The 15,679-nt window shown below is 40.7% G+C and overlaps 1 protein-coding gene across 5 annotated transcripts in view; it reads right to left on the bottom strand.

Moving 5' to 3' along the window:
- Positions 1-15,679, bottom strand: part of cald1b (caldesmon 1b) — a 28,622-nt gene that overhangs the window by 10,869 nt on the left and 2,074 nt on the right. For 4 of the 5 annotated variants that reach the window (XR_013935796.1, XR_013935797.1, XM_080475349.1 and 1 more), the window contains exons 1-5: positions 5,931-6,125; positions 5,664-5,767; positions 2,064-2,189; positions 947-1,262; positions 90-872 (exon numbers count right to left, since the gene is read on the bottom strand). Coding sequence is in view for 3 of the 5 variants with exons in the window: in XM_080475349.1 (XP_080331475.1) it covers positions 90-872; positions 947-1,262; positions 2,064-2,189; positions 5,664-5,737 (1,299 nt within the window). In the remaining 2 variants the exon portion in view is untranslated. Of the gene's footprint in view, positions 1-89; positions 873-946; positions 1,263-2,063; positions 2,190-5,663; positions 5,768-5,930; positions 6,126-15,679 lie in introns of those variants that run through there. The other variant, XM_080475350.1, reaches the window with a different exon arrangement.

The following is a 15,679-nucleotide window of genomic DNA, read 5'->3' as shown; positions in this document are numbered from 1 at the left end:
ACACAGACGAGATAAATCGCTGAGACTGAATTCTGTCACTTTACAAATGAGGACGTCATTACTGAGACTTCCACTAAACACATCAGTACCTCTTCTTTCTTCTTCTTCTCCTCCATCTCTCTTTTCTTGCGTTTCTCCTCTTCCTCTTTCTTCTTCTTCTCCTCTGCCTCCATTTTTCGCTTTTCCTCCTCTTTCTTCTTCTCCTCCTCTTTCTTCCTCTCCATCTCCTTCTTCTTTTGCTTCTCCTCCTCCTCCTTTTTCTTCTTCTCCTCCAACTCTTTCCTCCGCTTATCTTCCTCCTCTTTCTTCCTCAACTCCATCTGCTTTTTCTGCCTCTCCTCCTCCTCTTTCTTTTGCCTCTCCTCTTCCACTTTCTTCTGCCTCTCCTCCTCTTTTTTCTGCCTCTCCTCCTCCTCTTTCTTTTGCCTCTCCTCTTCCTCTCTCTTCCGCCTCTCCTCCTCCTCTTTCGTCTGCCTCTCCTCCTCTTCTTTCCTCTGGTTCTCCTCCTGTTCCCTTTGTAGCTGTTCCTCTTCCTCCTTTTTGAGATGCTCCTCAGTCTCCTTTTGGTGTTTCTCTTCTTCCTCACTCTTTTCTCTTTCCTTCTCCTCTCTGAGCTGCCTTTCTTCCTCCTCCTTTCTGAGATTCTCCTCCTTTTCTCTTTTCTGCCTCTGCTCTTCCTCCTCTATCCTCTGCTTTTCCTCTGCTTCTTTTTGTTGCCTCTCTTCTTCTTCTTTCCTCTTTCTTTCTTCTTCCTCATTGTCAACATCAGGTGCAACGTCTTCCTCCTTTTCCTCTTCAGCTCCTTCATCTCCTACACTGGGCGGCTCAGCCTCCTCCTCCTCTGTGGCTGCAGCGTTCTCCTCGATCTCCTCCTGCAGAGATGAAGAATATTTATTTCCTGCCTTCTCAAGTCGAACACATTGAGCTCCAGTCATGGAAACGTAACCTTCTGATCCTCCTTGTCTTCTTCGTCTTTGCTCCAGGAGTTAGTGTCTGCCGCCTCCTCCTGCTCAGGTTTCTCCTCCTTCTTCTCCTCCTCGTCTTCAGTGTGTTCCTGCATGCTGCTGTCAGCAGACGCTTCCTCCGGTGGGCTGTCCATGCCGTTGGTGGTGCCGATCGTGGGGTCAAACTCCTTCTGCCTCTCCACGGCCTCCTTCATTCTCTGCTGCCGGCGCTCCTCCCTCTTCGCCAGGCGATCCAGCAGCACCAGGTCATCCTCTGCTCCCCCGGCACTGGCCGGGGAGGATTCAGCCTCCGTCACACTGGAAAAACATGAGAGGAGCGGAGAGGCCTAACATCTCAAATCAAATCAAGGCCACATAATCACATCCCGACTTCATTTAGATCATTTTTTGACTCATTGAAACATTTCTTTTGAAATGTGATAAAAACACTTAAAACTGCAAATAGCAAGTATAAAATATTTAAGGGGTTCAAATATGATTAAAGATAATAAAATATTGAATATACTAAAAATAGTATTTAAGTTACTTTACAGTGAAAAGGTAACTCATGACTTTCATTCTCAATGCGTGAACAGTGACAGACCGACTTTGACTTTAACCCTATATATATTTATTTGATGTATTTTTGCTGGTCGTCTGATGTAGTAACTTCAATTACTATGCAGCGAAGATCAATTTCATAATGCGTTGTGGGAACAATACTGCATAATGGGGAAACAGAAGTGTGCAGGGTATTGTTTTTGATTAATCATATCTCCTTATGTGTACTGTTTTTTTTTGTTCTTGTTGTTTTTATTGTCTCAACTGGATTGAATCCCCAGAAATACTGTTCCTAATATAACAGCAGCCGCAAACATGGCTCACTTTCAGTTCTTAGTAAATTACAGTAAACAGCTGAACCAGGTATATACAGTAACTTTATGCCTCTCACTGGGCAACGTCTCCTTCCTGCTCCATAAACCCATTGAGAGTTGAATTTTCTGCTTCAGGTGTTTAAAGAAAAACTAAAATTCTTTTTGTCTTTGCTTCATTCATATCAGAATATTTTCTTACTCTTCTAAAGATTCTGTTCCACTCGGAAATCTGTGCACATTTCACCTGTTGGTACTGATGACATCAGCAGTCCCAGACTCCTCTGTGTCTCTCATCTTCTTCCTTTCCTCCCTTGCACGCCTCCTTTGCTCTCGAGCTTCCTCCTCCTCATCATCATTGGTACAGCCAACCCTGAAACAGCGTTCAAGCGCAGTGATTGTTAAAATGAAAATAAAAACGTGTGTTCCAAATCACGCCGACATTACACAGAACATTACTAAAACTCAATCATCTCTTGAAAATGGATGTTAGTGTACATGTTTGTTGCTGATCGAGGGTCCTTCTTCAGGGAGCAAATTCAACTCTTTCCCATTATACATTTAAATCTCTCCAGAGAATTGTGCTGTGTTAGTAAAACATGCATTTCACAAGCACCTTATAAACTCTTTGTATGTATTTTTCAGTATGTTATCGAATGTATCGGGTAATGTACCACTGATGAAAGATTATAAGAAATTCACAATTTATAGTAAATTGTCTTAAAGTGAAGAGTCTCTTCCTGTATTTTTGTAGTGGAAAACTACATTGGAGGAAGAGGCCCCTGTTGGTCTGCGGTGGTATTGCAGATCAGAAGTCAGTCACAGGAAGGACATAAAAGGTTTTCAATATTCAGTTTGATATTACTACAAATATACACACACATACATATTTCTATAAAAACTGCCAATACAGGGTGATTAAATTCTGTGCCATTTCTTCACCTGTGAATCAGTCCCCTGGTTTTGTCTCAAAGCTGTTCTTTACTGTAAGGTGTGACTCACTACACCTTGCTATGATTGAAACGGAGTTTATGGAATCACATTCTCAATAATCTGTCTCTCGCTTACATCCTGTCATTGACCTTCATCCAGCTGCAAAGCACCTCCACAGTCAGAGGCTTTAGAGAGTGCCTGCCGGTATCTTTCCAAGCATTACCAGGCTTTATGAGGCAGGGAGAGAGTTTGAAACGGTCCATTGATAGCTCATGGTTATTATTCCACTCTGCTCTTCCTGAGTCCAAAAAACAATGATTCACAGATGTTGTGAGAGGAAGAGGTGGCTGGCAAACACGAGAGTCCCTTCTGTCTTTAAAACACAAGCAAAGACCTGAATGAGGTGGAAATCCATTAAATCCACAGCCAAAGCCTTTGCCAAATGGCGGGGATCAAATGAAGGGGGGGGGGGGGGGGGGGGGGGGGGGTATGAGAGCTGGTGGGCCAAGAGAAGGGAGATGTAGAAATAGAGAGTAAAAACTCCACTCAAACTGTCAGTCCAAAGCTTAAAGAGCCGGCCATCATGTGCTGAAATAAATATGACAGAGAAAACATTCCAGTGACTCTGCAGCATTTAGAGAGAGGACAAGAGGCTGGAGGGCAGAGAGGCCGAGACAGAAAAGGCAAAGCAGGCTGGGAGGCCTGGGACAGATGGGCCGGGCTGGCAGCAGGACTGTGAGAAAAAAGCCAGGGACACTTATTCCTCTGTGGCTCTGATAGCACATCTGATAGGAAGAACTGAGGAAACTGTACAGGGAAAATACAAGTGTCCACAGCTGTGCAAATGACTTGGTTTATCTTGACTCTACCTTTAGTTCGACTCCATTTCCACATTCTTCTTAGTTTGGAGTAAATCTTATTTTCAGCGGAGACTATAAAAGCTCAGGTGTTTAAATTTCAACATTAACAATTTGTGATTGAGTCCATTCCTCTTCTCTTAAGATTTCCGCTCCTCTTCATAAAGCATGTTCTTTGCTGTGTCTTGATTTCTTATTACAGACGTCAACAGATTGACATTGAGTGACAGATTATTTTGATAACATGAATGAGGAAAAAATCCCTAGTGGCCAGTAAGTGCAGCTTTCCTCTAACACAGATCGTTTCAATTCACTATCACTGCTGAAAATTAGTGATCAGAGTTAGTGCTTACTGAATAACAAAAAATAAGAAGCCACTAGTTACTTTGAAGAAAACTGTTGTAGTGTTATTGTAGTCTGTTAATAATAATATGGAATCTGGCTTAGTTAACGTCAGTGAGTGGGTCAGACTGAAGAGATTGACTTCAGATCAGTTAGTTGGAAGTAGAAAATTATTATTTAACGTCTTTGGTTTCAACAGCGAGTGGTTCTCTGCACGTGACTCTGCCGCTGTACATGTTAGCAGTCATGCAGAACTCGGTATAATCCTGTTCTTAAAAGAAACCCGGCTCATACACATAAAGCAACAAGAAGAAGCACAGAAGAGATGAGATAAACTACAAACATGCTGACAGCAGTAGAATCTGTCATTTAGGCCTTCAAATGCCACACAGCTACTGTGGACACGGGTTAATGTTAATGTGACTTATAGTAGGACATCATTCATGATGAGAGACGGCTCCTCTATTAATCTGGAGCTTTGAAAAACACTAACCTTACGTCAAAATGTTCTGGCTAATTCCGATGCTATAATGAGCGCAGGAAAAAGGAAAACAAGAGACAGAAGCTCAACATCTGCTTTTAACAATATGAGGAACTCACTGAACTTCAAACATTGTAATTGTGTTATTAATTATCAGAAGTCTTAGTGCGCTATTCCCAAGACTGTTCATAACATTGTGATGTGATCATATTATAATTAGATTATTATTAAGTGCCTATTGATGTTGTTACTATGATTAACATGTTTAGTGTAAAATATAGATTCACACTTTAAGACCTGAAAGTAGCACTGCGCGGAGTTCATGACTATCAACAATGTTAAAATGATCTCTGGGAGTCACACCAGGACTGTAAGAAACATCCCAGTGTGCAGTTTCTATTCTTTCACTGTAAATCATTTGATTCTACCTAATAGTCTCATGGATTTAAGCTTTTTTACACTATACAAGGGTCAACTTCAACACTTCTTTTCCAGAGCACATAAGAAAGAAGGAGGGAGACGACAGGGAGATAAATCCACACTGCAGCGCAGTCGACTGATTCCCTAATGAGCGAACATCATGAAGCTGTCGTCACCGGACGGCTGTCCAAGTTCCTGTTGCTTTGATGAAGTCTGCCGGACTAAATGTGGGACGAGGCTGTTGAAGACGCTGCAGTTTAAGTGGAAGAATGTGACTCCCTGCTGACATCAGTTTTGTTTTTTTTAAAGAAATAATCTCCACTGCCAACCTGAACTCCTCCTCAGACTTTCTGACTATCCTTCTCATTGCTGAAGCCCACAATGCTCACAAAACAGATGCATGATTATCATCCATCTCCTATTTGCTTTTTCCATCTCATGGTCACTAGGAGCCGGAGCTGATTCTCAGCTGATGTAACTGGTCCCTGAACAGGTTTCATCTCCCTCACAGGGCAAACACAGACAGACAAATAAACAAACAAACATAAACATGTTTTTAGATTGTAATAGGAAGCCAACCTTCCTGAAGAAAACCTGCACAGGCTCAAGGACAACATGCAAACTCCACACACACTCCCAAGCTCTGACTCAAACTGGGGTTCTTCTCACTGTGAGGCTAAAGTGTTAACCACGACTCCACGCTTGAAGATGATGTGGTTCAGCACACCCTGGGCTGTTTGAATGATTAAATCAACTCCTTTGCCTGTGCTCCTTTGTATGAGAGTTTACATGCATCACTGCAGAGATTACTTACTTTTCAGCCTCGAGACGCATCTGCTCTCTCCTCTGCCTCCTCAGCTCCATGCGGTGGTCAAATTCATCATCCATGGCGTCCGAAAGATTCTCCTCAACGTCTCGCTGAAAGACAGAGTCACGTAATCATTGTGGTTAATTCACAGCTTTGTGAGTTTCACACACCCTCATCCTGACAGACATGTTAAAGTACAGGGGGCCACACAGAACAGCTCAATGACTTACACAAGGGAAATAAAAGGCTATGGTTTTTGCTTGTTTACAGTACCTTAGCAGTAACTACAGTTTAGTCCATGGGCAACAACGTCTCCTCTCTGGTCATATATCAGCTTCGACAGTCTGGTTTATATCTCGGCCCTTCTGCAGCTCAAAGAATTCCTGCCTGTACTTTCAGCGACTTTAACTACCAGAAAAGGCAAAGCCTGCCTCTTATGCTCCCCTCTTTTTCTTTCTTGGACTCCCCCCTCCTCCTCCTCCACCTCCTCCTCCTCCTCCTTCTCCTTCTCCTCCTCCTCCTCCTCCTCCTCCTCCTCCTCCTCCTCCTCCTCCTCCTCATGACTCCTGCTCTCTGCCCTGTCTCACTTCTCCCTCCCTGATGTCTCCCTTTACTCTGAGTAACAGCTTTTGTCAGATGTGACCATTTTCATTTGATAAAGATTTTGACCACCTTGCATGGTAGCTGCCTCCATTAGTGTGTGAACGGGTGAATGTAATAGACGTTGTAAAGTGCTTTGGGGGATATACAAGTGAAACCCATGTACCATTTACCATTCGAGTGCACGCAGAAAAACCAAACACTCACAAGGACAAGATGCAACTCCACACAGAAAGGCTTCCACAACCACAACACCACTATTCAAATATCAACCATTTGGGAACACAAATCAACCAGTTGAAGCACCATCACAATGACAAAGAAGCATCTAGTGCAGTTACTGTATTCCAGTAGTTTGCAAGAGCTTGTTATTCATTACCTCAAACCATTTGTTTTTAGTAAACAGGTGGTGAGCATTAGCCAACATCAAACCCCAAAGCTCACCTCTAAAGGAATATGTGCTCCTTAATGTTGGTAGTTTTGGGATATAGAGCAGATTGAAGGTCAGTGCCTTGCTCAAAGATGGATCGACAGCTCGCGAATCCAACCAGCAACATTCCCATTGACAGATGACCTGCTCTACCAAACGAGCCACAGTCCTTTTGCTGCGGCTTCATCTCATTATTGTTTTAACAATCCTTTTCTCATAACAGACGCTATGCCACGTTCTGCATCACTGGTGGCAATTGAGCACAAGAGGTTAAAGGATTCCAAACTTTATTGATGACTGATTGACTTAAACAGACCATCATTTTAACACACACAAACACAGGCACCACAGTATCAGTGTCACTCAGTGCACATTATTAACACATCATTTCGGAGCCAGTTTGAGTAAAGCAAGAGTCACATTTCCACATAAAATGTTTTTTTAATGCAACTCTACTACTTAAAAAAAAATTACAAACATTGTATTTGACTGAAGTCCCATATGGTCTAGTGGTTAGGATTCCTGGTTTTCACCCAGGTGGCCTGGGTTCAACTCCCAGTATGGGAGGACCTTTGGTGGGCATTGCTCCCCCAAAAGCTAAAGAAGTACTTGTGATTGGAAAATTGCAAGTTGGAATCCCACAGGGAAACAGGTTACCACTGTAGCTCCGTGAGCAAAACTCTTGTCCCCCATCAGCTCCACAAAGTACCTTAATGTGGCTGCCCACTTCCTCCTGTTTCTTTTCAACCTGCAACGTTTCCGTTTACAATCAAAATATATTTAAATAAAAAGAGCAACAATAAAGAGTGGCATGGCATGACCTTTTTTTTTTTTTTTTTACAGGGCTCACTGCTGTAAGTCATTACAACTTGATATTTATTAAATCACTGAGCAATCCAAGCTTTCTTGGAATTGTAGATTTTGGACTGACATAACCCCCCTGAACCATCCCTCATTCATCATAAAAACAGGTGAACCCTCGACTCTCTTTAATCTTGTTCAGTGTTCAGGTTGAGTGGAACTAATGACATTAAACAGTATGAAGAAAACATTTAAATTCATGAGGCTTTATGGCATTGCCAAAATAAATGACATAGAATCCAGGGTGCATCTAAGGTAATAGATTCAAAGTCTAGAACCTCCAACAGAGAATCTGTATTCTTGACTGGAGAGGTATTGGGTTGTTTACCGATGCAGTTTCTCTTATCAAAACAGCATGTGTCAATTCCCTTGCTTCCCAATTCCCTCTGGCTGACACAGAGCAAGAAATCAGATGCACAAAGTTGAGAGCTCATAACCTAGATCTCCCGAGTTGGGACATCAAATTGATGTCTTTGGCTTGAGACAGATCCTTCATTCCGGGGCCCTACGAGTTGTTGGTCACTTTATGTTCACACCTTCAGCTTTGAGCCGAAACTTCAAACTGCAGCCGATTGAAGCTTTCAACGACAGGAAACACTTCCAGTACCAGCTGCACGATAAGCAGCAGCCATCACCCTCTTTTTTCACCACCTCACCTATGTCTGAAAGTCTGTCAGTAACGCCAGCCAACACATACAGTGAATTAAAGCCTGCGTACAGAGGGACTGTGAAATTGGACTGGAGGACTGTGGCATTCCATTCATGTGGCATTTTGGTTCAATAAACCAGACACAAATACATGCAAAGAGTTTCTTTTGTGACTTTTTTTACAATCCACATGCCCCGTGAATGTATAAACATCCCAACTGTTTGCCTCTCGGGGGAAAACGCGATGTATTAATTGTGATTAACAAAACATGTGTGTAATTTATGCTGCAGAGTCTATTGCAGCATGATTACATTTACAGAAGAAAGAAGTAATTGATAAAGCAATCCTTTATAACATGAAGTAATGCAGAATGTGTTGATGTTTCGATCCTGTTTTCTGTGTCGTTACTGAAAGTTCACAATTGATTACAATAATTAGTCCATCATTAATTCAGCTAAGTATTGTTAGTATTTACTCAGTTATATGGCAGTGTGATATTGATGCTATATGGATGACGTGAAGTATTGGTATAACAATATGATTCACTATAAACATGTGTATCTGCAGTTTGTTGCTTGTGGTGCTTTTGGTCTTTATTTGTTCATTTGTGTGCATCTGACTTCTGCACATTAACCACCTGGTATGGAGAAACTATGACTGACAAGAATTTTAGATGTTTTAATCTGTTAATCCAACTAAATTTGGGCATTATTTGCCAATAACGTTGCATTCCTGCCTTAATTAAAATTAATTTTGATTTTCCAGGCCATGTATGCAGAGTGAATGTAAACATAACTGATCACTGTTCATTCAGTTGTTTGCAATGTACACAATTGTTTGTATGCTGATAAAATGCTATCAATGAATTTGGGATATACTGTGCAGCTCTAGACGTTATTCAAAATAAAAACCTACTAGTTACTAATTACTTGAACAAGTAAGTACTATACTTATGATCGTCAATCTGAATTAGGAAGTCTCAATAAAAGAGCACAGAGCTGTATTCAGAGTGTGATTTGTCTTTTCCCTGAATGCCTATAGACTATAAAACTATTCACTTAGCAATTTAGTTGGTTTTAAAGGAAGAACTAAATATGATATAAACATAATGGTGATAAATTGAATGTGCAACAGGTGTGACGGTTGCAAAGTACATAAAATATAAGAACTGTCAAACACATCTCAAATCTCACATATCAAAATTTTTTGCCAATGACTAAATATTTTGATATAAAAAGCATTAAAATGATGGTAAAAAAAAAAAACCTTTTATTTAGCTGAGACATATGTGTGGTTTTACAGCCGTATGACACAGTAACTTTCCATTTAATTTAGGAGTTCAGTGAGCTGGAAGAAGACAGTAATCTGAACCTTTGCCTCAATAAACAGTTTGATGATCAAATAACAAGGATCAGAAGCAGCAGCAAAACAACTGATATTAACTAAAATACAGGCATAAGCAGACACGTCTATACATGTTTATTTAAAAGCGGGAACACGTCACAGGCTTTGACGCAGATTTGTGTTGATGTTACCATGAGTGAAACATCTTTCTTGTCAGGAGAACAGAGTTCAACATTAATGAGACTCTTCTTCAGTAAGTATATTGACTCTCAGTGCTGAAGTTAATGGGACCACAGGGACAGCAGCTCTGTAACTGTTTTCATGAATGACAAAAATAAAGAACAATGAGCTCACTGAAACTTCAATTATAGGTGAAACAGCATTATTAAATTCAAAATTAGTTCCTTGTACAGTACAGCAGCGTGTTTCTCTATAATGCTATTTCTGCGAGGGCCAACCTCCAAATATATGTTTAGCGCATCGATTCCAAGCTGCCTTTTGTGAGTAGTGAGAGCACAGTGAGAGGAAATGAATGAGTCAATATGTGGCTTAAATTATTATTATTTTTCAAATGAAATCAGAAACCCAGACTACATCTATTGTACTGTTTTATTTACAGTGCTAGGTTTCTGATTTTGTCCTTATCAAAGACACCAAATGAAGCTTGTCACGTGGCATGATATGGTGGAGTCGGTGGTAAATAATCACAAAAAGGAAAAGCCAACTGTAAAGGTTCAGAAGTTCTCTTTGGAAAAGCAGACCTATTTCAAGATGACTGAGAAAAACAGTAAAACAGTGTTTAGTATTTTAAGAGAGGAAAGAGTGTATTGTAAGAGTGAAGCAGCGCAGCCAGAGTACACAGACACATTTACTCTGTGTGGTATACAATTAGCCTGCTTGTACTAACAACCCCTTAAGATGGAACATCTAATTTGTTAAAGGGTCCTAAAACAAGCATCTCAAAACAAAATAATAAAAAAAGAAAAAGAAAGAAAAAGCGAAATGGCAAAACAACAACGACAAAAAAACAACATGCATGCGGGACAGAGACTCGAGGCAATTGTGCAACCCTCACACCATGTCACGTCTCCATTTCAGAAGCTGGGTCACAGTATGAAATAGTTATCGGGAAAATCTGAGCTCAGTTTCTGTGTGATCCATCGATCACAAAACTCTGTGTCAAACAGGAAGCAAGAGCTCATCTTAAATTCAGATTTTCATGCTGGAAATGGTTATAAAGAAACTGGTAAAGGAAAAGATCTTCATTTCAACCTTGACGTGGACTGAAGAGACTCCTGAACTCCTGACCACACATTGCTTTGACATTTGAGGACATGCTGAAAGAAAAGTGATCCCAGTGGAGAAGTTTGGGCTCATTGTCTTTCTCCTCCTGTGACAACATAACAACCAGCACTGAAAGTAAACACAGTATCACACTCAATTGTGTTTTTATTCACAAATGTGTGTGATTTATTTGTCCTTTCTCTTATGTGATGCAGTTATAGCTGATAGGTTATCTCTTCCTACCATCATACTTCATCTCTTTAGTTTAGTTTCTATAGCTTTTCATCTCGAGAGCAGCCCACCAACAGCAGATCATAATGGGATACAAGCAGGGAGCTGTTTAGTTTTCACTATGGCCAACGCCATATACAGTCATCCAGGCTTACAAACACAATGGGCTGAAAGAGACTACGCTATTCTAGAGGTTTCCAGGAGAAGGTGCACGTTATTGAATACTTCACCTTCCCAGTAAACAGGAAAGTGATTTATTACATCCGCTGTGCTTTTTTAACTTAACGTGGTGAGATTTTCTAAGAGATATCTATATAATATATATATAAGATATAATATTATCTGCAGAGTCCAGAAAAAAGATTGGTTTTTATTTACTTCTGAGAAGTTTATTGAAGAGCACCTACAGACAAATGGAACTATTAGTTTTGCGGACACATCCTTGTTAGGATTCATATTGAATGAAGAGATCTGGAGAACTACGCATGTGATGATTTAAAACAGTGGTTTTAAGAACGAGGGGTGGGTCTCCCCCCCCCTGGGGGGTGCCAGAGAGCCTCAGGAGAGGAGCAGATGCAGGACACTCTGGGCTTTCACCAGCAACATACAAAAAAATTAGTGAAGGACAAAGCTACTGATTTGTTTTAGTCAATCACACATTTTGTCATTTTAAGATATTGTAATCAAAAATATTATACAGTTTTATTGATAATGACAAGCTACAAACAATACAAAATAAAATGATTTGGGATAATAGCATGACAGTATAAGTTATATCTTGAACACTTCCAGCATTCACTATGTTATCACTTGTTTCGTTATTATGAGCTCAACCAGCATCATTTGAAAGTTTCTGAATATATAACAGTGAAAAATCTGTTTTCCAGTTCTGTGAAGGTGAGGTTGTCACAGTTTTTGTTGATCTAAATCTTCCAGCAGTAGATAAGACAAACTGCCGTCCATCACTCCCCGCACGGCTCTTCTTCTCTCAACAGGGGTGACAAAAGCCGATCAGTACTGTATTTCTGAAGTTGGACCTCGAGCTGGTTCAAAGTGGACCGACTAGACTGAATGACCTGAAAGCTCACTGATTTGTCAGAGGTGATCTGGCCCTGTTTGAACTGGCCTGAATCCAGCAAGACTGGCAAAGCTCTGCCTTTCCACAGTTTAAAACTTGATACTCTAAATGCTTTTAATTCGTGCAAAAATGTAGGTCTGAGACATGCACACTAAGCCCAGACACTTTCCTGAGAGCTCTGCACAACAGCTGTCACATCCGTCACTGCACAGATGATTTGTATAGATTAGAGGAATGCTGTTGGCATGAATAATTCCAGCTCTAATGCTGAAATGATCCAAATGAAAGAAGAAAAAAAAAAGTCTCCTCAGATGAATACATCCATCATACTGGCACTTTAATTTCAGACAGAATTGTCTGTTGGGACCAAGTTGTGACATGGAAATAGTTCCTTAAACATCATTGCTGAATACAGGCCCCCTCTGTGCAAGCTAGACTTCTGTCAAAAGGTGGAATCAAGTAAGCAAATCACTTGCACATGAAATGTTCCCCTGGACGGATTGTAATTCGTACATCTGTAACTGATTTGTCTCAACTTGGCTCTCCTCTCAGTGGTCTGCACGACTTATTCCTGTACCCACCTACCCCTGCATGAGTCTGCTCTCATGCAACTAAACACTCAACAGTTGACGCTCATGAATATTCATGTCTGTGTGTTTGTGCAACAAATCAACTGTCACATGTGGAAAGAGGCACTGACAAGCGTGCAGCTCTGGATCGCTGTTTGTCTGAAAAGTCCAAACAACAGAGTTGTTAACGGCTTCATTTAATTGTCAGGTGTGCATGTGAAATGTTGCCCGGCAAAATAAGTCGTCTGTTGAACGTCTAAATAAAACAAGATTAGTTTACATTTATACAGGTACAACTGGAGATCTAGGAGGAGCTCAGAAAACTTTGCAGACAGTTAGTGAAGCTTAGCATAACGTGTTCAATCAGTGAGAAGCAGCTCATCTGGTTTTATCATAAAACATTTGCCTTCATGAATATGGGATGTTGGGTTCCAGGTTATGTAAAATACTGGGAGGGGTTTGGGTGGGCATGCAATTTGGCAATTTTCAACCAGTAAATCAAGCATGTGGAACTTTAAAGATTTGCTATCTTAATTACCTGTCTACTGTGTTTTTTATCTAATTTGTACACAAGTACCTGATCATACTATTCTGAAATGAGTAATGCTGAAGTTCCCCTGACCTCATCAATTAGAAAGCTGCCATCACTCTCATAAACTAACTGTTCATACTTTACTAGTCCCCTTGGGATCCTATTTCTCGGACATGGAGGTGTAGACACATTGGGGTGCTGATGGGGGTCAAAGGTGTTGCTCAGGGTCCCACAGTGTTGACCCAGCTGTGGGATTTGAACCTGCAAACTCCTGATCCCAAATGCACATCTCTGAACTCTGGGCCACCGCTGCTCTTAAATCTGTCTTTACTGCTCATCAAGAATCTATATCGCTAAACATGAAGGGAGTCCGACGTCACCTTTAGATTATGTTTCTGCTTTGTAGTTCATCTCAGTTGTTTTGTTGCTGCTTATTCTCTTCAATATTTCTACATAAAACTCTTTTGTTCTTTTTTAAAGTAACTCACATCCAAACCATAGAGCATCGTCCTTTATGTTTGATGGGATTTCAGTTGAATATATTGAATGAAAGCTCAGCTAAAGTGTCAGAGCAGCACTACAGTAATGTATCAAAGGCCTCATGCATGTAATTAAAATTAATAAACAAAAGAGAAGTAACTAGCAGAGCAGCTCTATTATTTTCACAGCCCTGAAAATGATTGTGTCTGAACAAGCATTTCTCTTAATTGACTCTGCACTGCAGGCTGGTTTTGAAGGGAGCATCTGTTATCATTGCGCCACTGTGCTGTATATGCACAAAGCCCCTGAAAGGATTCAAGGCCAGTAAGGATGAATAGAGTGTTACAGTCAAACGCAAAGCCAAATGAAACCAGCTGCAGCTATTCAAAAATAAAAAAATTTAAATCTACATCCTTTTTGGTGAATGTAAAATATATTTCAAATGGTTTTGATTAAAAGTTGCTCTGGGAGAATGTTCAAGATTAGAAATGAAGTGAAAGACCGTATTCAGCTCAAGCAGGTTGAGACGAACGTACTAAATGCACTCAGCTTTATGGTTTCTTTATATTTAGAAAAAAAAAAAGAATGACTTAAGACTGTGACCAATAATAGAGACATGGATTGATTTATGAGTAATAATCATATTAATTCAACTGATTGATGCGATTTATCCCATTTGATAAATGGCTTTCTGGAATGTCCACTACCACATCAAAAAGGAATTAAATCACAGGAGGCTCGTATTTGAGTCCTTTGTTTCTAAACCCATCCAGGAGTTCATCTAATTCATCAAAAATGGTCCAATGAAAGATCCTAAGTCCCATAAGACCTTTATGCTTAATAATCAATAGAAAAGCTGAAAGCCTTGTTATTGCAGACACTGCACAGCCCTCCTTCGTTGTCTCTATTCGTCCCAGCTTTGTGTACGCGCCATGTGGTATGTGTGTATTGTCTGGTTTTGTAATTACCGGCTTGATGATGGTGCCTGTACAGATGCCTGCAAACGTCTTAATCAGACATCAAAAGGAGGCAGAGAAAAGGGCTCTGTTCTGTATAAGACGGTTCTCAAACCATGATCGACATTTGGCCCATTACAGCAGACCTCACATCCTCGCTCAGAAAATGTTCAGGAAAGTCATGCAGACAGCTGAATATTAACAACTCCCTCACGTGTAATCAGCCCAGTACCACTTGTGAATACAACAACAGACTGAAAACAGAGTATAAACTGTTCTGCATGGTGTAAATTTTCCCATCGGGATTATTTTAGAGACATTTGGGAGCCGGCTGCCAGCGCCAGGCTTTGAGCTTTTTGGTGCGCGTGCAAATAGATAACAAGAGTACTGAATACGAATATGCGTTTTATCCAGTGATACAGGACGTTATTTCATATTGAGGGGCTTTTAGTGTAATTTGCACTGATAGCATGATCAACTCAGTCCCGTAAACCTAAAGAATGACCTCCGCTCACACCACATACCTCCGCCAGACAAAGTTTTCCTGAAGGCATAAAGAAGGTGCTTCACACACTTATAGATAAACAGTTGCCAGAGAGGCGTTTGCAATCAATCAAGAAGCCACAGCTGCTTACTCTGCATGACCAAACATGGTCACATAGAAAAAAGTCCATGACCGGGATACAAATTCCATGCAGTTTAGAAGCCCTTGACATGCTGTAGTGCTGACCTTCTCTGTGGCTCATTAAAGTGTTTGTGTACAGTTTGGCTGAGAAGGAGTGAGTTCTGAGGCTGATAACAATCGAGCAGCAAAGATTTGTTTCTCTGCCTTTTAATCTCTCTGCTCAGTGCTCTTGTACTTCAGCTTCAGGTAAAAAGACACAAGTCCATTATGAGAATCTTTCACCCTTGATGATCGCAAGAAAAACGGGATCACACCGAATTTTAAGCAACTCCAATTTTAAAGCTATGTCACAGATTTCTCCTCAACTGGGGACTCAATGGAAA

This window comes from Lipophrys pholis, assembly GCF_963383615.2.
Source record: "Lipophrys pholis genome assembly, chromosome: 11".
NCBI classification, from domain to species: domain Eukaryota; kingdom Metazoa; phylum Chordata; class Actinopteri; order Blenniiformes; family Blenniidae; genus Lipophrys; species Lipophrys pholis.
This window is presented reverse-complemented; position numbering and strand designations above follow the sequence as displayed.